The following is a 24,572-nucleotide window of genomic DNA, read 5'->3' as shown; positions in this document are numbered from 1 at the left end:
TTCTCTCTCCTCTTCCCCTCTTCCCCCCAAGAGCTGACAAGCAATTCCACTGGGGTGTATAAATGTTATCACTTGATACCTATTTCCATAGTATTCATTTTTGCTATAGAGTGATTTTTTAAAACCTAAACCCCAAATCACATCCCCATATATACATGTGATAAGTGATGCCATGTGTTCTTCTTTTGCATTTCTCCTCCCATAGTTCTTTCTCTCACCGTAGTTAGCATTCTTTCCCATTGGAGAGAGTACTCTTGACCTTGGCAAGGACTTGTCATACCCAAGCTAGTGTATATGACCTGTCCTGTTTGGGGGTGAGGAGGCTAAAGTTCTCCTTCTTGGATTCATGAAAATTTTACTTTTTTACAAAAGTTAATGTCCAATTTGTGGGTAGTGTAAGTCAGAAACTGTTCAGAGACAACTTTACATTAAAAAAACACCATTAAATATACATATTGTTATTGTTTAGTTATATTCACCACGTTGTGACCCAGTTTTGTATCTTTTTGACAAAGATCCTAGAGTGGTTTGCCATTTCCTTTACCAGCTAATTTTACAGATGAGGACACTGAGGCAAATAGGATTAAGTGACTTGCCCAGGATTACACAACTAATAAATATCTGAGCCCAGATTTGAACTCAGGAAGATGAGTTTTCCTGACTTTATCCTCTGTGCCAACTAGCTGCCCCACTAAGGACAATCAAATCATAAAGAAATACAAGTCAGTTTTGATCAGAGTAATTGGTTTTCTCTATTGCTTTTCACGCAGAGGATTTAAACTATCTTACAAAATTACATTACACTTTGCAATTTGCTTCTAAGGTAAATTCTTTTATTTTTCTTTAGAGGAGAAGTCCCTCAATTCTCCTGGGCTTCAGCTTCTTCTGCAAAATGAGGAGGCTGGATTATTTGGCCTCCTCGGTAGCTTCTACCTCCAGCTCTTTGATCTAAGCTTTTAAGATACAGAGACATCAAATAGAATGCCCTCAGTCACACAGGAAGTCATTGTGAGAATGACAAGACACTGAAGAATTCTGAATGAAAAGTTTGATTAAAATATCTTTGAAATATCCTGCATCTTAATAGCCGTTTTGAGCTTAACAAAGAGGTTGAAGCTAGGTAACACAGTGGTTAGAGCACCAGTCTTAGGAAAAAGAAGTCCTGGGCTCAAATCTGATCTCAGATTCTTCCTAGCTATATGACCCTGAACAAGTCACTTATCCCCAATTGTCTAGTCCTTGCCACTCTTCTGTCTTCAAATTGATACTAAGGCAGAAAGTGAAGATTAAAAAACCCCAACACAAAGTAGTTTGAATATTTCAGTTCATTTAATTATTCAAATAAACCAGTGGAATTATCACTATTTTTATATTTTTTTATGTTTTATATATAATTCATATATTATTATACTATTGTATATTATACAATATACAATACAATAATATTATACAATATACAATACAATACAATTATTATACAATATATAATTATACAATATTTTTATAGATCGAGAAATTGAAGAATAGGTAGACTAAGCACTTATCCCGGGTCATGAGGCTGTTAATGGCACAGTCAGGACTTTTGTAACCCAGGTAATAGCATCATAGGAACATAGGTTTAGGGCTAAGATGTCCTTAGCTAGTATCCAGGCCAGCTAGGTGGTACAATGGATAGAGCACTGGACCTGGGATCAGGAAGACCTGGGTTAAAGTTTCACTTTAGATGCTTATTAGCTATGAGATCTTACCTACTCTCAAGCTCAATTTCTGTATAGCTGGGTGTGCAGTAGATAGAGTGCCAGATATGAAGTCAGGAAGACTCATCTTCTTGAGTCCAGACATTTACTAGGTATGTGCCCTTGGACAAGTTCCTTAACCCTGTTTGCTTCAGTTTCCTCATCTGTAAAATGTGCTGGAGAACAAAATGGCAAACTATTTTAGTATTTTGGCCAAGAAAACCCCAAATGGGGTCACAGAGAGTTGGGCATGAATGAAATGACTAAGAACCCACAAAGCTCAATTTCCCCATTCGTAAAATTGGGATAGTAATAGCAGTTACATCTCAGGATTGTGGTAAGGTTCAAATGATAATATTTGTAAAAGTGCCCAGGACATAGAAGGTGCCATATAAATTTACTCATTCCCTTCTTTCTCCTTCTGACTCCAAGTTCTGTACTGTATGCACAGTGCTGCCTAGACCATCTTCGAGACTTTGAAGCATATAGTTACAGGTTACTATATTGATGCAGTTTTTAAAAAATCAAGAATGGTTTTGCCACCTTTTGGTAGCCTTTACAGCATGCCACATATGCCAGCATTTGTCTCAGTTAAGTTTCTAGAACATGAGATATTTTCAACTCGGTTCCCATTGGAGTTAAATTATTTGTTCCTCTTGGGTAATCGTATTTGCCATCTCCTAATACCTTATTTACACAGCAACCTGAAAGGGCTATGACAGACATTCTACATAGAGGGAGAAAAATGAAGAAAGGCTGAAATCTGGGTAGAGGGGGCAGGGCATTGATTACTGTATGAGCATAAATTTCTGTTATTCCTTATACAATTTTATGTAAAAGGCTATCATGAACTTCTTGCCATTGCAGTTAAGCCCTGGGGAGAACTGGTATATTTTCAAGATAAAGAAATCACCCCTCAAATGAATTATTTATTTTAGAGAATATCATAAGATCTATTAATCTGGGGAAAAGTACCTTAATGGTGGTGCATTGGGGGAAAAATCTATTACTAATAGATCAAATGGTGTTTGCTTCTGTTTTCACATTTTTATAACTGCTCAGTTAAACAATATTTACTAAAGGACTACCTACTTTTTGTAAGACATGGTTCCAGTCATACATTTAGTCATGGACCCCTAGGAAAAATTCATTTAATTAGCCTCAGTATTACTCACTGTGGTCAGCTCCCTTCTTCCTTTCTTGTAACTGCTATCAGAAGGGCAAAGTTTCATTATCAGATTTGGATTTCTATTTTTATGGTTTTTTCCTTGGCCTTTTTGGGTAATGCACCTGTATTTCTGAACAAAACTGAATAATCAGCTTGTCTCGAATTAGAAATATTCTCTGGTCTTACTCACTACCATTCAGCTCTTGAAACTTGCTATGGCACAGACCAGCAATACAGGTGATGTTTTTTATAATGCTTATTTTCCACAGGTGTTTCCTTGTTTAAATTGCGTCCAAAGATACGAGCCTTTCAAATGTGGAGATTTTTTTGTGGGTATATTATGCTTAGAGTCAAATAAAATTTAAAAAGGAGAAACTAATGGAAAATCAGAGAAATAGCTTTATTTAGTTTTGATGTAGAAGGATGCATAAAAGTAAAGAATAGTTATTTTTAATATGTGTGTACCTTTCCTCCTTAGGCTCCCTGTCTTCTCATTCTGCTACTCAAACAGGCGACTAGCAACTACTCTAATGCCTTAATTGCAGAACTGGAAAACTGATTTTTAATCCCCAAGTTTGAAAGCTGCCCCAAGAAAGACATCTGTGCTTTGTTTCAGGCACATGTTGAGTTTTGTATTTATAAACAAATTTTATTTTTCTTCTCCCTTTTCTTCAGTGGCTGTTCCTGCGGCGGCACCGACTTGTCAGCCCAAGAGTGTCACTAACGGGCACTACCCAGCCCCACGCCTCTCGATTTCCTCTCGAGCCACAGTGGTTGCCAGCATGGAAAATACCTCCCAGGGTTTACAGACCGTCATGAAGTGGAAAACAGTTGTGGCAATCTTCGTGGTTGTGGTGGTCTATCTGGTCACAGGAGGTCTTGTCTTCCGAGCACTAGAACAACCCTTCGAGAGCAGCCAGAAGAATACAATTGCCTTGGAGAAGGCAGAATTCCTTCAGGACCATAAGTGTGTGGGCCCACAAGAATTAGATACACTGATTCAGGTGAGCTGTGTTTGAGATAACAGAATATTCTGTTTGTCAACTATAAAACAATTGTACTGAAGGAAAGGGGCCTTAAATGTCAGCTTCCAGCTTAATTGAGTTTTACATTTCATGGATTGATTTTGTTGTTGTTATTGTGGGAGGGAAGGCTGTGGATGCAGCAGGCTTTGATTTTGGAGAGTCTTAAATGTCTATGGTTGGTGCCATCTTCCTAATCCTAGTTTGGAAAGATTAGACTACTAATTCTGTGTATCACTAGGGAGTGTGTATGATAGCTAAACAGTGTGCATTATTCAAGATTATCTTAGATTTTCAATTCGGTTCAATAAATATTTTTTGAATATTGACTCTGGGTTTGGAGCTAGGCTCTTTTGTTGGGTTAGAGACCAAGGGAAGGGAGAGTGTCAAGAAAAAAAGAGGAGTGGTTAACGGGGTTTTTAAAGTTTAGGGAAGAAAAAAATAATTGGATTTGGCAGTCATCGGTGATGCCTGAGAGAGCAATTCCATTAGAGCTGTGGGGTTAAAAGCCAGGATGGATGGTGTCAAAGAGACAATGAGTGGTGAGGAAATGGAGGCAGTAGGGTAGGGGTAAGCTACTTTTGGAGAAGTCTTGGAAAATAAAGAGAAAATTGGAACAGCAGCTAAATGAGAGCAACTGAATAAAAATGGAGATTATTTTCAAGATTTGAGAGAATTATGCATGTTGGAAGGAAGGGGAATGGGAGAAACCACTGATAAAGAATTTGAAATTGATAGAGGAGTGAATAATTGAGAAAACAAGATCCCTAGAGGAAGTGAAAAAGGATATGCTCTAATTCATAGTTCAGTGGTTAACTCTGAAGAGCCAATGGAAGAAAGTCCCTTTCTCTGAGACTGGATTTTGACTTCTTGGCCCTACATGGATTGCCATATATATAAATTTTTCTCTCATGGAGCCCCACTTCCTTCTTCCATGTTTTTTCCCTATGCAATTTTCTCTTTGTTTCCAAGATATAGTACTGTGGCATAAAAGGAAAAACTAGAGGCACCAAGAGAGATGATCGATGGTAGTTCATGAGCTTGTTTTGCTTAATATTTGGATAACTATATCTTAATATAATTTGATTCCATTGTAATTCTCCACATATCTTATGCAATTTAAAATCAGTAGACTGGGAAGGGATCAATAAGCTTCCCCAGACAACCAATGAAATCTGTAACACAACAAATGGTTAAGGGCCCCTGCTATAGGGGCCCAAATCTTGTCAGACCTTCATTTCTTCTCCTGACCCTTTTAAGCTGAGATGATAGGGTTGTTGATGAACTTCTCCAGAAGCAAATCCTTCTGCTCCAGCTACTTCCAACCTCAGAGCTGGGAGCAGAAATAAAACTCTAGGGATATCAGATAGAAAGTCTTCACAGAATGCAGTTTTCCCTGAGGTTGGTCCTTCACTGAGGTGTTTGTTTGAAAACTAAAACAGCATTTTAATAACAAGGATTAGAGAGGCAGAAAAAACATTCAAGGAAATGCTTTACTGAACAAACGAATCATTTTGCCAGGCAGCTCAGCCTCGATATTTGGCACGAAATAGAAATGAATTGCTTATCCTTTTTGGAAAAACCCATAGCTTGGCGGATAGTTGTGCTATTGAGATTGGATAATAGCATCATAGATTTAGACCTGGAAGGGATATTAGAGATTGTTTCATTCAACCCTCCTCCCCCATTTAACAGAAAAGGATACTGAATTCCATAGATATTAATTGAATTTTCAATTAATAAAAATAATAATGATAATTTAAATTTTATACTGTTCCTTAAGCTTTGTGAAATGTTTTATAAACATTATCTCATTTGAGTCCAATGAAAGAATCCAGGCCCTTTTATTCACAGGTTGCTAGAGGTCTGAGTCTTAGGAAGTTCCAATTTGGTCTCATTTAGTTACTGGCTGTGTGACTCTAGGCAAGTTACGTAATCTCTGTAGGTATCAGTTTTCTCAAATGTAAAAAAAAAAATGGAGATAATAGCTGTTACTTCCTAGGGCCTTTATAAGAACTGAAAGAGGCAATATTTGTAAAGTGTTCAGCACTGTACCTGGCACATAGTGGGCACTTAATAAATGCTTGCTCTCCTCCCTCCTCCAATCCAGTCCTCTTTAAACTTTTGTACTGAAATTCTAAGGCATGTGAAAAGACTCTCAAAGGTCCTTAAAGAGACTGAAGGATAAGGTTTGTTGTTTAGTTGTTTCAGTTGTGTCAGGCCTTTTGTGCCCTCATTTGGGGTTTTCTTGGCAGAAATGCTGGAATGGTTTGCCATTTCTTTTTCCAGCTTATTTTGAAGATGAGGAAACTGAGGCAAACAGGATTAAGTGACTTGCCCAGGGTCACATAGCTAGTATGCATCAGAGGTACCTTTGAATTCAGGTTTTCCTGTCTCTTTAAACTAAGCCCTTTAAAATTCCACATACTATATGCATAGTGTTGTAAAATATTTTAAAATCTTGTAATTTGTCTGGCTGTCACTGACCACGGAGGGATTTCTTACAGTTCTTATGACATGGTCCATTTCTTGGGGCCTACATTAGTTCTTAGAGCTAATTACTTGCAATTGTATCATTAATTTAAAAATATATAGAAAATAAGTATCCCCCTTTCAAATTAAATACATTCTATAGTTACTTTAAAAGATATAACTTCTTTTTTCTTTTAAAATACAATACCAATGTTCCCAATTTCTCTTTTAGAAAAATTCATTTGGTGAACCTGTTTATTTTTCTTACCAATATAAGAGCTGTACCATTCTTCTCATAAGAGTCAGTTCTGCAATGACTTAGTCATCATTTATTAAGCATTTTCTTGTGTAACCATTGTGAGTCTCAGTTTCCTCATCTGTAAAATGAAGGAGTTAGAATATATGATCTCTAAGGTTTTTCCCAACTGTTATGAACCTGTGAGTTCCCTAAACAGGCCTATATTATAATACCCTCTACCTCTCCTTCAAATATTTTCAGATATTTAGGGAGGAAAAAAAAAAGTAAGTCCTTTTACCTCCTAAGGTGTAGGAAAGATATTTTTCAATTCATTTTCCCTAGAGCCACAAAATAATTCTTTTGGGTTTTTAGGAATTCTTTAACATTCTTTATCACTTCAATTCTAGTTTTGAGAATTGTTTTCATTAATTTAGAGATTATTAAAAATATAGTCAGATGGCTTAAATGCTTATACCATAAAGCTGATCAAGGGGTTAGCCAGCATAATTATTGTTTTCAATTAAAGAATACCTTCATAGGCATTAAAATGGCTCTATTTTCAAAGATTGGTATATATGGCTATATATTCACATATATCTAAAGTTCCATATGCTATCTGTATGGTATTGTGCAAGATTTGCAAATCTTATAATTTGTTTACCACTGACTATGAGGAGTTTCTTATAGCTCTTATGACATGGCACTTTTCCAGATACCACATATTTTAAAAGCTAATTACTTGAAATTGCATCCTTAATTCCTATCTATCTATCCACATTTGTATATAATATATCCATATATGTATATATACTCTCAAGAACAGTAACCCATCTCATAAGAAAAACCATATTTTAATATGCTTTTTCAGAGTTTGAAATGTCTTTGGATTTTTTATTTGGATGACTTTCCAACACAAAGTTTTCTAAGCTGGCAGAATAGTCATACTGCAATGCGCCAGGTTCTGAAGTGACTGGCAGATAATAAATTGAGAACAATGGCATTAATATTGGTCTTAGCTCTGCTGAATGTACTCATTTAAAAGTTAAGCTTCAGGGTAGATTTCTTTTCATTAGTATCAAAATTAAATCACCCTCTTTTTCTTAGGTGCAAAACCTCAAAATCTCATTTTTCCTCTCCTTTCTATTTCTCCTGCAATCATCCTCATTTAAGCCTCTATCTTTTCTTCCCTAAATTATTTCAGTAACCTAGTCACAGAGTCACAGAAATCAGAGTTGGAAGACCTTAGCAGCTATCTAGTCCAATCTATATTTGAAAAGAATCCTCACTACAGTATACCAACAAGGATAATCACCCTTTGCTTCAAGCTTTCCAATGAGGGGGAATCTAGTAACAGTAGGCTAAGGCAGCCCATTCCATTTTTGTAGAGATATAATTGTTAGAAAATTTTTCATGACATCAAGTGTAAATTGTCTTCTTCCCAACTTCCATCCATTTGCTCTTTGTTCCGCCCTCTGGGACCAAACTGAACAAGTCTAATCCTGCTTCCACATGAATAACCCTTCAAATCCTTGAAAACAACTATCATGTCCTATTTCTCTCTCTCCCTCACCCCATACCCTCAGGTCTTCTTCACAAACCTACACATCTCTAGTTTTTTTCCGCTGATTTTCATATGACATAGACTCAAGTCATTCACTATCTTGGTTATTACTCTGGATAACCTCCAATTTATTCATGTCCTTAAATCATGGCAACCAGAATGGAACATAGTACATGAGACTGGGTGATCAGGGTGGAGTTTAGAGGGACTACCACTTCCTTATTCCTTGAAACTATGTCTCTTTTAATGTAGCCCATGATCATATTTACTCTTTTGGCTACCACATCACACTCTTTACTTATATTCATCTCACAACTCACTAAAACCCTTTAATTTTTTCCCAAACAAATTTCTATCTAACTAGGCATTGCCCATTCTGTTTTTATGAAACAGACTTTTCTGAATCTAGATGTAAGACTTTGGTCTTCATGTCTCCAAATTATCCTTCACTCAGTTGTCCAAGTAACCTTCTTTATCTAAGATCATTTAACAATTGTTGGAAGGGACTTCATAGGCCATTTAGAATAATGTCTGTATTTTATAGAGGATGAAACTAAGGCCCATTTACTTTTGCCAGGGTTACCTAGGTAGTATCAGAGACAGAATTTGAACCTAAGCCTTCTAACTGCAGAGTCAGTGTTCTTTCTGTCATATCACACTGCTGTATGATTTCTTTAGTAAAAAAAATATTTGATAGCTACCCATTAGCTAAAGAATAAATTATGAAGTGAGCCTTGGCTGTGCAGTTGTATACCTGGGTAACTATAAGAGTGGCTATGCCCTTAACAAAAATAGGGAAGTTGGGAGGAATGGTGGATTTAGAAGGAAAGAGAGTGAATTCTGTTTTTGAGATCCTTATAGAACATCTAGATAGAGCTGTGCAGCAAAGGACTGGAGTTCAATAAAGAAACTAAAGTTGCATATCCATAGGAGAAGCATATTAGAACAGATGAGATCATCAAATGAAAGAACGAAGAGGTAGAAAGAGAAGAGGGTACAGGAAAGTGTTGAATGACACAATTAGAGAGTCCCAAATATCACCCTTAATCTAGTGTTTTACTTCAAAGGAGACTGAGAAGAAATGGTTAGATAGGTCAAATAATTAGGAAATAGCAGTGTTGTATTCTTGAATTTTTTCCTCTTTCTTAATTATCTTTTGGTGATTCTCTTGAGTTCTGTGTTTTGACATCAAATTTTCTGTATAAGTCCAGCCTTTTCTTTATGAATGCTTGAAAATCTTCTATTTTATTTAATGACTATACTTGCCCTGCAAGAATATAGTCAGTTTTTCTGGGTAGTTGATTCTTGGTTGTAGACCAGTTCCCTTGCTTTCTGGAATATCATATTCCATGCCTTCTAGTCCTTCAGTGTAGAGGCAGCCAGATCCTGTGTTATGCTAACTGTGGTTCCATGGTATCTGAATGACTTCTTCTTAGCAACTAATAATACTTTTTCCTTGGTCTGGTAGTTCTTGAATTTGACTATAACATTTCTGGGCATTGTCAATTGGGAATTAAATGTAGAAGGTGTTCTGTGGATTCTTTCAATCTTCACTTTTTCCTCTTGATTGAGAATGTCAGGGCAGTTTTCTTGGATACTTTCCTGTAGAATGATGTCTGGGCTTTTCCTTTTGTCATGATCTTCTGGTAGTCCAATAATTCTTAAATTGTCTCTCCTCAATCTGTTTTCAAGATCTGTGATTTTGGCAATGAGGTGTTTCATATTTTCCTCAAATTTTTCATTCTTTTGATTTTGTTTCATAGATGCTGCCTTGTGAAGTCATTTGCTTCTAGTTGTTGGATTCTAATTTTTAAAGACTGAACTTCATCCCTGGATTTTTGGTCATCCTCCTTCTAGTCTGATTTTCTTTGTTGATCATCTTTCACCTTCTTTGCCTCATTTTTAAGTTGGTTAATTCTGGCTTTCAGGACACTATTTTCTGTTTCCAGATGACTTATTTTGCTTTTGAGATTCTTTTCCCAATTGTCTTCAGCCTCTCTTAATTGTTTTTTGAATTGTATTTTGAGTTCTTCCAAAGCCTGTGTCCAATTCACTGGAATTTCTGTGTTTTGGCTTGGTGTTCCTTGGTCCTCCTCTGTTCCATTTGCTCTTCATTCATTACCTAGACAGAATCTGTTGATTATAATTTCTTTTTTTCTTTTTCTGTTGTTTACTCATAATTTTCCCCTTCTCTCCCCCCCCCCCCCCCCCCCCCCCGTAACTGGCTGTAATCTTGCTCCTCTGATTATTTGCTGGATCTGTGGGTTTTGACTGTTCTGTCCTGAAAGGGCTTCTTTTCTGCTCTGCTAATTGACTAGGTTAGGCCGATGGCATTAATGAGCCCTGAGATCAGATCTTCCCTAGCTGGCAGCAGAGGCTGAAGGGGTATGTGAAGATGTGGAGGCTAGTGGGAGTTGTGCTTCCCACCCTGTTATCAGGGAATTCTCTAGTGGTTGCAGCTTTCCCCTGGGAGCTTAGTTAGCAAGACTGTCAGTGGAGTCAGTGGGGGAGGGGCATTGGAGATTGAGCTTCCCTGGCCTCTGGAGTCTTCTTATCTGCCTTATTGATAAGATTAAGCAAGGGTGGAGTTGATCTTTGGAGCTGGATGTGCCTTAAGGTCAAAACTTTGAGAAGGGAGGGGGCAAGATGGAATGTTTTGGCTGCAACTAGGCTGCCCTCTCTGGGCTTCTCCTCCATTTGCCTCTGTGTTCAATGCCCTGAGCCTGGGACAGCTGTGCCAGCAAGGCACTCCCTCTGGACTAGCGCCTTTGCCTGCCCAGAGATTCCAGGGACTACTAGAGACTCAGCATAATAGGTGAGGGAAGGGTCCTGGGATCTTCCTTCCTCCTTTCCCTTGAACCTGAGAGTTCAAGAATTCAGGTTTGCTTTTTTTTGTGTGTGTACTTTTTAAGCTGTCTCCAGTAGGAGGGTCTTTCAGCTCTGTCCTATTGTTAGATTTGGTTTTCTGTTCTCTTGAAACAATTTGTTTTTGATTGGTGTGGAAGGGCTTTCAGAGCTTTTTTTTTTTTTTTTTTTTTTTTTTTTTTGCTGTGTCTAAGCTGCCATCTTCCCAGAATTCCCCATTCCAGTGTTATATCCTTGAAATCAAGGAGTATCTTGGAAGGGATTTTTTGTTGTTGTTGACAATGTCAAAAGCTGCAGAGGGGTCAAGAAGGATGAAGATTGAGAAAAAGTCTTCATATTTAGCAGTTGAAAAATCATTGATAATCTTTGAGAGAACAGTTTCTATATTGTGGTGGCATTGGAATGAAATTGTAAGTAGTTGAGAAGGAAGTGGAGACATGGAGGCCATGTGTAGGTAACTTTTTCAAGGAGATAGGCTATGAAAAGAAGAATAAATGCAATCGCTTGAAGTGTGAATTAAGAATATTTTAAAGATGCTAAAACTTAAGCATATTGATGGGCATAAGAGGACTAGATGATCTTCAAGAGGCCTTTCAATTATAGATTCTATGATTTTCTGTCCTTGTCCTATCTTATTTCAGCCATGAACAAAGCTTAGTTTATACCCTTTTGCAACTGGAATGGACTCCCCTTCATTCTGGCCTTTTCATTCCTATATTCAGGGGCTACCTGTCTGTGGAACCTTCCCAAATGCCCTTTGCTGCCATTCAGCTGAAAGTTATCTCATGTCCCCAAATTTCTGTTCTGTATTTTTGTTAGATTTTTCTAATACAAATTTCTGTATTTTTTTTAGATTCACTTTTGCACTTATCAATTTCTCTTTGTGCCATAGTAGTTTGTAAACATATATCTTTACCCTATTCATCATTAGATTGTAAACTCCCTGTGAATAGGATCTATTTAATCTCTCTATGGATTTTCTTACACAAATCCTTTGCAAACGGTAAGGGTTTATGTAAATGCTTTTAAGATTCATTGATTTGAATTAAATTGAATTATTAGGGACAGGATCTTCATGTAAATTGTACCACCTCAGAGAAGCAATGGAGACATCTTGATGGCATCAGCAGCAGATAAGAGGGATAACACTGGACTTGAGAAACAGAACACAGGTAGTGCTTATATATTCTACATCTATGGGCCCTACTACCTGTAACATTGATTTGCCCAAGAGAATAGAGAAGAGCTCAGAAGATGTCAAGGGCTTCATGTCATCACTACTTAACATTGTTGATGTTTACTCTCTATTAAGACATTCAGCAGCCTGAAGCACACTCACTGTACAAAAGACTCCCCTCAGGAACATGCATGACACAGGGGACCATGAACATAGACACACCAGAAAAACCACTTGTGTAATCAGACTCCCTAGAGCTCTACCACTCTGCCACGCAGAGAATCTTGCTCTCTTTTTCTCATGAAAATAATCTCATCTCCTCAATATGAATACCATTGTAGAAATAGTGACCCACAGAAATCTTGGCTAGCTCTCATTTTATAAGGTGGCTACAAATAGCTTTAGAAATGGAGAGAGGCTGGTGACCTCTACAAGGTAATGTGTTTCTAATGTCATAGTTTTTATGACATTAAATTGCTGTTAGGAAATAATCTTCAGAAGAGTATTAGATCATGAACTGTGGATGAGTAATGCTAAATATTATTTCAGCTCCATAGGTAGATTTTAAATCTTTATATATTTATGGCCCAACTTTATCCAATGGCACTCTTGGATTCTAGAGAAAATGGTTGGGTGAAGGAACTTGAGCTTGGAGCTTCTTTTTTATGTCTTTTAAAATTTCTTGATATTTTCTGTATTTCTCACAATCTCTCCTTCATCTCACTTTTGAAGAGAGTCTTCTGCAATTTGGAATTATGTGCAAAGGACCTTAAAGGATTACATGTCCTTTAATTCAGCAATACCACTACTGCATTTGTACTCCAAAGAAATAATAATGAAAAATGTTTGTACAAAAATATTCATAGCAGCACTCTTTGTAGTGGCAAAAAATTTGAAAACAAGGGGTGTGTCCCTCGATTGGGGATTGGCTGAACGAATTGTGGTATATGATGGTGATGAATACTATTATGCTATAAGGAATGATGATCTGGAGGATTTCTATATGAAATGGAAAAACCTCAATGAACTGATGCAGAGTAAAATGAGCAGAACCAGGAGAACATTGTACACAGAAAGTGAAACACTATGGAACTATCCAATGTAATGGACTTTACCTCTAATTGCAATGCAACAATCCAGAACATTTCCAAGGGACATATGAGGAAGAATGCTATCCATATTGAGAGAAAGAACTATGGGAGTAGAAACACAAAAGAAAAACATGACTTATCAGTTATCATTTGTTTATATGGGGATATGATTTGGAGTTTTGGTTTTAAAAGATTGCTCTACTGAAAAAATGAATAATATGGAAATGAGTATTAAGTGATAACATTTATACAACCCAGTGGAATTGCTTGTAGGCTCTGGGAGTGGGGAGGGACGAGGGAAGAGAAAAAAAAAAGTGAATCAAGTAAACATTGAAAAATATTTAAAAATAAATAAATAAAAAATTTAACCCCCCCCAAAATGAGAAGTGAAAAAAGAATTGTATCTTCTTCTCATAAAAAAGAGAGCCATCTACAATAAAAACTAAAAAAAGAAGAGGAAAAATATCTTCAATAAAGTTTTGTGATCATCAAGTAGGGAACTGATATAAGTTGCCAGTGTGTTTTGGGGGTCCATGGCTCTATTCATATTCCTCTCTTCAATGGAGATCTCCAAGAACTGAAAAGTATGAGATGGTGATAACAAGTTTAAAGACTGACAAGATTAAATTTAGAGATCTACCAGTAAATGTACTGTTATAATTGGGAATGATAATAGATGGTTTTATTCCAATATTTGAAGAGCTCTCATATAGAAGCAGGAGTAGATTCATTCTGAAGAGCCTAAAAGGGAAGAAGTAGAAATAGTGAATTAGGTGAAAATTATAGAGAGGAGTTTCATATTTTTTGTGAGTGAATAATAAAAAAATTAATAAGCATTTACTAAATACTTTCTATATACTATACTAGCATTGAAAGACAAAAGACTGTCCGTGCTCTCAAGGAGTTCAAAGTCAAATGGGGGAGATGATAAGACAAATATGTAAACACAAGATATATATTTGTCTAAATATAGGAGATTATATGTATACATATATACATATGAGATAACAAGAGAAAGGCACTAGGAACATCAAAACATCAAAGAGGATCAGGAAAGCCACCTCCTTTTTTTTTTTTAATAGTTCAGCCTCCTAATTTTATTGACAACAAAACTGTGAACTTCCCAAAAACAAAAACAAAAATTGGTTCTCCTGTCATGAACCACAGAAGTAGTAAGCAGCAGAGTTAAAGTTTCGCTCTTTTCCTGACTCTAAATCCAGTCTCATTTCCACAACTCCACATGGTTTCTGTTACTTTGGCTTCTGTAACACATCTCTTTCCTTAAATGTCTCCCTTCCCTAATTTATTTCTTATAGATGCCAATATAATTCAATGCAAGCTGTAGCTTCCATGGAATATGGTTCAGTGAATCCCGATTGCCTTCAAGGCTGTGCCCTGTGGCAGAGCCCCTTCACTCATCTGATTTTAATTTTTGTCCTTTTAAGATGCTTTATATCTGTCAGTTGTGAGGAGAGGAAGGCCCTTCCTTCTATTTTGCCACCATCTTATCCCAGAAGACAGGAAAACCTTCTAATACTAATTATCAAAATATTGTGATAGTGTTGAGGACAAAAACAGAAAAGTAAGTTAGTCCTTGCTCTAAAGGAGTTCACATTCTAAAAAGAGACAACATACATGGAAAGTTTCAACTGAAAGTTAGATGAAAAGGTACTGTGTTCCCTAGGAAAGAGCAACAAAATTGATGGTAAAACTTCTTAAATGTCATTTTCACCAAAATCATATAAATTTTTGATGTTGAACCACTTGACAATAACCAGAAACTCTGGTGATAAGAAGAATGAGAAATCTATACTATATTATCTATATTTTAACATGATACATAACATGATATAATATAGTATAGCATAATATATAGTGTAGGAAGTATAATTAGAAAATGTTGTACACCAGGACTGTGTTCCCCAAAATTCCTTTAGTATTTCCCCAAATTCCTTTCCTCTCTCCACCACTGTTGCATGTTAACGTTTTGTATATAATTGTGTGTAACTCTGCCTCTTGCTCTCTTTTCCCACATGCCTGGCTGGGAAAGCTGATTTTCTTTACTGAGGTTTTTCTTCCCTTGCTTCAAGTTATTATAAATAAATCTTACTAAATATGATACTTGGAGTATTTGGATATTAATTTTTAATCTTACATCTCGAAGGCACTGGACTCCTCACCAGTGAATGTGGGTAAATAGAGGTTAGATAATCACTTGTTAGAGATGTTGTAGAGGAAATTTCTCTTTCAAATGAGAGTCTGGACCAGCTGACCTCAAAATTCCTTTTAAGTTTTAAGATTCTATGATTACTTGTGTTCCATAAGAGAGAATGTTGCATAATGTATGGAGTGCTGGATTTGAAGTCAAGAAGACTTAGATTCACATCCTGCTTCTGTGTGACCTTAGATAAATAAGTCATTTACTTTCTCTTACCTTGGTTTCCTTCTCAGAAGATGGAGATAATGATATACATAAAACAGGGATAATGGCTTGCAATACTTATAGGATTGTTCAAAAGGCATAATGTATGAAAACATTTTGTAAGTTTTAAATTACTATATGAATTACAGTTATAATCCTTGCCCAAGGCCACACAGCTAGTAAGAAACAGAACTAGGATTTATTTTGAGTCCACAACTCTTTTCATTGTATTACATTACCTTTCCAAAGGTAGTAGAATTTTTTAATATGGAAAAATGACGTGAGAGAAGCTTTGAGTAAAATTTGAGAAATCACAAAGATGCAAAAGGTACATAAGCTTAGACTTCTATGAAACTAGGTAAAATAAAAGGAATGTTTAACAGATTTAGTCCCTTCTTTGCAGAATTTCAAAATAGGAAGATGCCTTAGAGGTCATTAGGTCTGCCAATATCATGCCTACTGCTAGACACTTGATGATGGGAGAATTTGCCAAGTTGTAGAGAAATTGATATGAAATCCTAAGACGTACTCTGTGTCTTAGCTTAGAAGCAATATAATGGACCACTGTGAGAACTGTACACCAGTGCTAAATGCAGCACCATCTTCTTTTCCATGACATTTCCAGGGTCTGGCCCCTGCTGTTTTCTATCCTCTGTACCAATTTCTTTTTTAAAAAATTCTTTTCTTTTAACATTCATTTTTTAAGCCCTTACTTTCCATCAATATTATGTATTGGTCCCAAAGCAGAGGAATGGTAAGGGCTAGGCAATTAGGGTTATGTGACTTTCCCAGGGTCACATAGTCAGGAAGTATCTGAGATCTGTTTGGAACCCAGGACCTCCTGTATTTAGGCTTGGTTCTCTATCTACTAAGCAATCTAGCTATCTCTTTTAACATTAATTTAAAAACATTTTGAGTTCCAAAGTCTCTCCTTCTCTCCCCTCTGATCTTCCCTCATTAAAAAGGCAAGTAATATAATATCAGTTATACATGTGAAGTCATACAAAAAATTTCCCTATTGTAAACAAAACAAAACAAAACCCCAAGAAAAATAAAGTGAAAAAAAAAGATCCTTCAATCCACCCTCAAAGTTTATTAGTTCTCTGGAGGTAGATTACATTTTAAAATTATGGACCCTTTGGAAATGTCTTGTATCAGAGTAGCTGTGTCTTTCACAGTTGATCATCCTTATAGTATTACTGTTACTGTATACAATGTTCTCCTGTTTTTACTCACTTCACTTTGCATCAGTTTATATAAGTCTTCCCAGGTTTTCTGAAATGAACTTTATTTCTTTGTGCACATCAGTGTTCTGTCACGATCATATATCACAATTCCCTAATTGATAGGCATTCCCTTAATTTTCAAATCTTTGCCATCACAAGAAGAGTCACTATCAATATTTGTATAAAAATAGGTTCTCTTTCTTTTTTTAAAAAAATCTTGACCTAGTAGTGATAATCCTGGGTCAAAGATCACAATTTTATTGCCCTTTGGGCACTGTTCCAAATTATATTCTAGAATGGTTGAACCAGTTTACAACTCCACCAACAGAGCTTTATTGTTCCATTTTTTTCCACCACATCCTTACCAGTATTAATAGTTTTCCTTTTTATCATGTTGGTCAATGTGATAGGTCTGAGGTGGTATCTCAGAGTTGTTTTAAGTTGCATTATCTAATTAATAGTGATTTAGAACATTTTTTCATGTCATGATTGATAACTTTGATTTCTTCTAAAAATTGTTCATATCTTTTGACTATTTGTCAATTGAGGAATGACTTTTTTTTTAAATTATTAATTTGGCCTAACTCTTTATATATTTGAAAAATGAGACTTTTCTCAGAGAAACTTGTTGTAAAAATTTCCCCCCAAATTCTGCTTTCCTTCTAATCTTGGCTGCATTGCTTTTGTTTGTGTAAATGCTTTTTATTTTCATATAATTGAGATTATCCATTTTACTTCCCATGATCTTCTATATCTCTTGCTTGATCTAAAATGCATCCCTTATCCATAGATCTGACAGATAAATTTTTCCACATTCCCCTTACTAACTTGCAATATCACCTTTATGTCTAACATCTGCCCATTCTGACCTCATTTTGTTATATACAATGTGAAATGTTGGCCAATACCTAATTTTGCCAAGCTACTTTCCAATTCTCCTTGAAGTTTTTGTCAGATAGTGACTTCTTGTCCCCAAAGTTGAATTTCTGGATTTGTCAAACACTAGATCTAGTCTACTGATCCACCATTCTATTATTTTCATAATGACCACTTTGTAATGTAGTTTATCTGGCACTGCTGGACTACCTTCTCTCACATTTTTAAAAACTGATTTCCTTGATATTCTTGACTTTTTTCTTCCAGATGAATTTTGTTATTATTTTTTCTATTTCTAGGAAATAATTCTTTTGTGATTCAATTGGTATGGGCTGATACTGATTTCTAACAAAACTCAATCTTCAATTCCATTTTTATAAATCATAAATTTGACATAGATTGAGACACTGAAGCTGCTGGATGGTAGGATAGAGTGTTGGACTTGGAGTCAGGAAGACCTGAGTTCAAATCCTGCCTCACATACTTCCTAGCTAGGTGACCTTCAGTAAGTCATTAACCTTTCTATCCCTATTTCCTCATCTATAAAATGGAGATAATAATGATATGCATCTCCCAAGATTATTGAGTATAAATGAGATCATATTTGTAAGGTGCTTTGCAAATCTTAAAATGTTATGTGAATGTTATTGTAGTTGTTATATGATGTGGTCAGGGGCACACAGCTAATTAGCAAAAATGAGACTATAACTCAAAGTTTCTTTCTAACTTTCATATTGATTGGTTTATAGTGTAAGCTTCTATCATCAATTTCTCACTCTTCCTTATCTCACAAATCTGATCAGCTGCTCAATTTTCCCATTTCTACCTTTTACCAATATTTCTCATATTTGTTCTTTACTCATATTCACATAGTCACCACCTTAGTTCATGCCCTCATGTCTTCTTGCTGGGACTAGTGTAATTGATTCCTAATTGATCTCTCTGTCTCAAGGCTCTCCTTTCTCCATCCACACTCCACAGAGCTGCCAAAATTATTCTCTTAAGCACAGCTCTGACCACATCATTCCCCTAGTTAATAAACTCTAGTGCTTCCTTTTGCCTCCAGGATAAGGTATAAACTCCTCATTTTAGCTTTTAATGCTCTCTACAGTCTGACCCTAACCTACCTTTTCATTCTTCTTGTCTCCTTTAGTCTGTAATCTAGCCCAAACTGGCCTTGCTGTTCCGCACACACATCATGTACTCCTTCATCTCTTTGTGCTTTCCTTCCTCACTTCTATTCTGAAGAACTCTTTATTTCCTTTTAGACTCATTTCCTCTTCTACTTGAACCCTTTCCTGATCTCTTTAATTGCTAGCATCCTCCATCCCTAAACTACCTTGCATTTATTTTGTATTTATTCTCTGTATACTTATAGATATACATGCTTTGTATTCACCGCAGCCAGAAATGTGTTCTGTACATAGTTGGTATTTAATAAATGGTTGCTAATTGATTGTCCTTTTTTTTTGGTTGCATGGCAATGACTGAATTTGTGGAAATTGTAAAGCCCTTTACCCTCCAGTTCCAGCCTACCTATCCAGCCTCTGTTCCCTTTCTCACCTCTATTTTCCAGTCAAACTAGACTGGTATGTGGTTTCTGATTTTATCTTGCATTCTTAAGCTTCTTCAAGGCTAGGGTCACCGCCCCCATTTTATTGATGAGGAAACTGAGACTCAGAGATAGTAAGTGCCTACTCCAAGATTATACAGAGAATGGACTAGATTATACAGAAGTTGGACTAGATTAATTTAGGGTCTATGCACTTGTTTTTCAAAAACATTTTTATAGTTGTGTTTCAATTGAATTAGTTTTCTTATTTTATTTAATACATTTAAAAACGTTATTCTGAGAAGGGATACTTACTCTTCATTAAACTGCCCAAACAGTCCATGGCACAAAAGAAAGATTAAGATCCTTGGATTATATGGCACAATGTAGAGTATTTGGCTTGGAGTCGACTCAACTTCCTGAGTTCAAATCTGGCCTCAGACACTTACTAGCTGGGTGACCCTGGGTAAGACACTTCATCCTGTTTGCCTTAATTTCCTCATCTGTAAAATGAGTTGGAGAAGGAAATGACAAATCATTCCAGTTTCTTTGCCAAGAAAACCTCAAATGAGGTCATGAAGAGTCAGACACAATTGAAATGACCGAACAATGAAACAACAACATGGATTTACCTTTCTATAATTCTGTGATCATTTAGCAATTGACATGGCACTAAGTCATTAGTAATCAGATTGTAAAAATCTTTGTATGTTTAAAGAACAGCAGGATCTAAACAATTCCATCTCCTTCTTTGCCTTCCCTCTTTTTCCTCTTTCTGCCCCCCTTGCCTCCTGAAGAGATCTATGTCTTATTAAATAGATTGTCTTTTGTTCAAAAAGTTTTAATAACAAATAAGGCAGCAGCAGGTGATATATAATATGTCACGCTATACACCACTGCCTGCGTTAAGGGGTTTGTTTGTTTCCAGTGACTGAGCCTTCAGATGATGCTGAGATGCCTTTTGACTGCTTTCCCAAAATAAGCGACATTGCCATATCATAAGTGGAGTGATCAAGCAGAAGGTTATTTGTATTTTACAAGACTGAGCCTGTAGTGATGTTTAGGTCCCTGTTGGCACCAGGAACCTTATTATCATGGTCCCTGTGCTTGTTGATTGAGTCACTGGGAAGTCAAGAAGACCTAAACCTCCTTAAGTCAGAAATTAAAAGGATAATAATGAAAATGGTCATGGTTCTGGAAAATGAAATTACAAGGGGAGAATCAAGGGAGGAAAAATAATTATACCCGTGTTCCTCTTTATATATAAACACACAAGTCGTTGAGTCATTAAAGCTGGAAGGGACTTTAGAGGTTATTTAGCTCACTCTCTTTTACTTATTCAATTTAATTTGACACGCATTTATTAAACGCCTACAGTGTCACAGACCCTGAAGCAGGCTTTGAGCACATAAAGATAATGAAACAGTTGTAGCCCTCAAGGAGTTTACATTTTCCTGGAAGGAAGAGAAATGAATATAAAATCAAGTATACGTATAGATATCTAGGTAAGGGAGTGGATAGAGCTTGGATATTTGGAGTTGAGAAGATCTGAGTTCAAGTTTTGTTTCAGATTCTTACGAGTGGCGGGACCTTGGTCAAATCATTAACTCTTCCAGCTTTAGTTTTTTCATCTGTAAGGCTAGTAAGTTGTGCGGATCAAATGAAGTGCTATGTAAATGCTAACTATTTCTATAAAATTTTTTTTTTTTTTTTTTTTTTTTTTTTTTTTATATTTATATTTAAAAATATAAATAAATAAATAAAATATTTAGAAATATACTCTATAATGTAAATAAACGCAAAGTAATTTTGGAGGGGGAGAGCATTAGCAATTGGGAGGATCAAGAAAGACTCATCTTAAGAGCTGATATTTAATCCAAATCTTAGAGGAGTTAGGAAGTCAGAGAGACAGTGATGAAGAAAGAGAGGATGCCAGGCATGGGGAAAAGCCTGTACAGTTGGAGACAGAATACAATGTATAAGGGAAAGCAAGTAGAGCAGTCTGGCTAGAATGTGGAGTGTGTGAGGGGAATAACATGAAATGTACCTTGAAGGATAGATTGGAGTCAGATAGATTGTGGGGGGCTTTAAGTGCCAAAGGGAGGCATTTGTATTTTATCCTCAAGACCATAGGCAGGGGCCACTTGAAACTTCTTCGGCAAGGGACTGACATAGTTTTGTGCTTAAGGATTATCAATTTGCCAGCTGGGTAGGGGACAGATTAGAGAGGGGAGAGACTAGATTAAGAGATCAATCAGCATGCTATTGCAAAAGGGTGAGAAATAATAAAGTCTTGAACTAGGTAACAAATAAGAGAGTAGGTCTAAGAGATGTTAGGAAATTAGGATGGATGAGACATCACCTGATGGGATATGGTGCATAAGGCAGAGAAAAAAGCCAAGGACATTTATGAGGCTATGAAAATAGGAAATTGAAAGGACTTTTCTGTAGAAATAGAGAATTTAGGAAGACTAGAGATTAAGTTAAAGTTGTCCTGTTTAGGGATAGGGTTTAGATTTTGAAGAGTGGGAAAAAAAGCCAAGGCAAGAGCAATGTATTAGGAAAACAGACCCAAAAGAATGGAAGAATTGGAACTGGATATTGTAATGAGAATAAAGAATGGATTTGAGGGGCAGCTAGGTGGATCAGTGGATTGAGAGCCAGCCCAGTGATGGTAGGTCCTGGATTCAAATCTTAGCATAGACATTTACTAGCTGTGCGATCCTAGGTAAGTCATTTAACCCTAATTTGTTTGCCTTGAAACCAACATACAGCATTTATTCTAACATGGGAGATAAGGGTTTAAAAACAGATTTTGGATAGGTGAGGCACAGAGAGATGGAAAGATAGATGATTGTGTCCATAGAAAGGAATTTGAAAGCTTTGTCTTGCTCCCCTACCCAGTTCCTTAGTTAATCCACTCAGGCTTTAAAATTTCTATTCTGTGATTGAACTATTTTGACTAGTGAGTGAATGAATACAAACATGCTTAGACCACAATAGATAGTTGGGGCCAGACCAGATTATGTTTCACATCCCATCTAGCTGTACATTCTCCAACATTTTGTTATTGGCCTTGCTATTACACTCCTCTTCTTGGTCTTCATATATCCTATGGAGTAAATAATTTTGGAGGCAGAGAGCATTAGCAATTGGGAGGATCAAGAAAGACTCTTCTTAAGAGCTAATATTTAATCTGAATCTTAGAGGATTCAGGTAATCAGAGAGACAGTGGTGAGGAAGGAGAGGATGCCAGCCATAGGGAACAGCCTGTTCAAGGTACAGTAGAAAGAGAGGGAATACAGCACATACAGGGAAAGTAGTATATAGGCCAATATAGCTAGAATGTGGAGTGTGTGAGAGGAATAATATGCATCTTGTGTTGGATACCAGAAATCCAATAAATATGACTGTTGCTTCTGGAAATGGCATGTCACTTGATTGCCCCATGGATCAACTCACCATCCCTTTGACTCTTTGGACCAGAGCTTCCTTTCTTGGCTATAACCCCTCTACATGTGTTGTTCTTTAACAATTATAGGAGGATTGCTTTTGTATTTGTACCTTCATGGTCTAGTACAGTGCCTGGGACTTAATAAACATTAAATACTTGGTCATTCATTCATTCATTCATTCATTTATTTGTTCATACTGTACCAGGGAGATGGAATATTTATGGATAATGGTGAGATCATTCCTATGTGAGATTGTAGCTAAGATGGGATAGTGGATAGAGCACTGAGCCTGGAGTCAGGATGACTTGAGTTAAAATCCAACTTCAGATACTTACTAGCTTTGGGCAAGTCACTTTAACGCCGTTTATCTTAGTTTATTTATCTGTAAATCGAATTGGAGAATGAAATGGCAAACCACTCCAGTAACTTTGCCAAGAAAAACTCCAAATAGAGTCATGAAGAATCAGATACAACTGGAAAACAACAAAATGCATGACTGAAGTAAACTTAAAGATGTAGTATATGGAAATGAAGGAGGCTGATGAACTGGGAAACCAGAATATTTAAGGAGACGTCTCTATCTATCCAGATGCTCCCTAGAATAAGAGAAGGTGATGAAGCAAAGATGACAGCTCTGAACGAGATACTGGTTTCATGAGAAAAGAGTAACTTCAGGGCTGATAAGTAGCTAACTACCACTAGGATCTGGATAAGGTAATCTCTCTGGGAGCACAGATCTTCAGTTGCTGGATGATAGCAGTAGGGGCAGGGTTTGGAAATGTCAGTGAAAAGCAGGAGTATGATTGCTTCTTATTATGGCCAAGTGTTTTAGGGTTTATGAGAGACCGTGTTTCCAGTACCAAAGACAGTGCTTAGGGATTAATTGTCTTTTGGCAGCCAAGTTTCTGGGATAACAAGAAAATGAAAGGAGTGAGAAAGAAGTCTAAGTTTGTTAACAATAGAACAGGAGTTGAGGAAGGCATAATTGATTACACAATACTTCCCCTTTTGTACTCATGTTTAAGACAAATTTTTCTGCCTGTTGTAGAATACTATTTGCTATTATCTATATTACAGCATTACATTTTTTACTTCTCTACTTTTGAACAGAATTGTCTCCCACACCTTGAATGCTCTCTTTTTTGACATTTGTTTCTTGGAATACATAGCTTCCTTCAAGGCTCAGCTCAAGTGCTGCCTTTTGCATGAAACCATTCTTTCTCTGCCCTGGAAATTATTATGTATTTATTTTGCATGTTTTGCATTTATTTATCTGTGTATTTACTATTTCCGGAGTAGAATATAAATGCATTGAAGTTAGGAATTGTTTTATTTTTCTCTTTTATCCCCAGTGCATAGCCTGGTGCCTAGTGTATAATAAACATTTAATAAATGCTTATTGAATTGAATTAAATTGTTGAATTGTACCTATTTTGTTGTATTTCTGACATTTCTATTCAGTACCATTAGTCTGTCTCCCTCCCTTCTTCAATTACTTCCGTCCTTCTTGCTTATCTCTTTCCTTTTTTTATATCTTTCTTTCTTCTTCCCTCCTTTGCTTGCTTTCTCTTACATCTCCCTCCCTCTTCTCCCTCTTTCCCTCCTTCCTCTTTCTTCATTCTTTCCTCCTTCCTCCTTCTTTCCTTTCTTTCCTCCTTTTTCTTTTCTCCTCCTCCTCCCTCTCTTTCCTCCTCTCTCTTTCCCTTCCTTC

The 24,572-nt window shown here is 36.5% G+C and overlaps 1 protein-coding gene across 1 annotated transcript in view; it reads left to right on the top strand.

The window, feature by feature from the left end:
• KCNK10 (potassium two pore domain channel subfamily K member 10) overlaps positions 1–24,572 on the top strand; it is a 190,885-nt gene that overhangs the window by 61,614 nt on the left and 104,699 nt on the right. Inside the window, exon 2 of the mRNA XM_044662122.1 lies at positions 3,580–3,908. Within this exon, the coding sequence (XP_044518057.1) occupies positions 3,580–3,908 (329 nt within the window). The remainder of the gene's footprint in view (positions 1–3,579; positions 3,909–24,572) is intronic.

The sequence above is a fragment of the Gracilinanus agilis genome, chromosome 2 (genome assembly GCF_016433145.1).
Source record: "Gracilinanus agilis isolate LMUSP501 chromosome 2, AgileGrace, whole genome shotgun sequence".
In the NCBI taxonomy this organism is placed as follows: domain Eukaryota; kingdom Metazoa; phylum Chordata; class Mammalia; order Didelphimorphia; family Didelphidae; genus Gracilinanus; species Gracilinanus agilis.
Note: the sequence above shows the minus strand (reverse complement) of the source record. Positions and strands in the feature narration are given on the sequence as shown.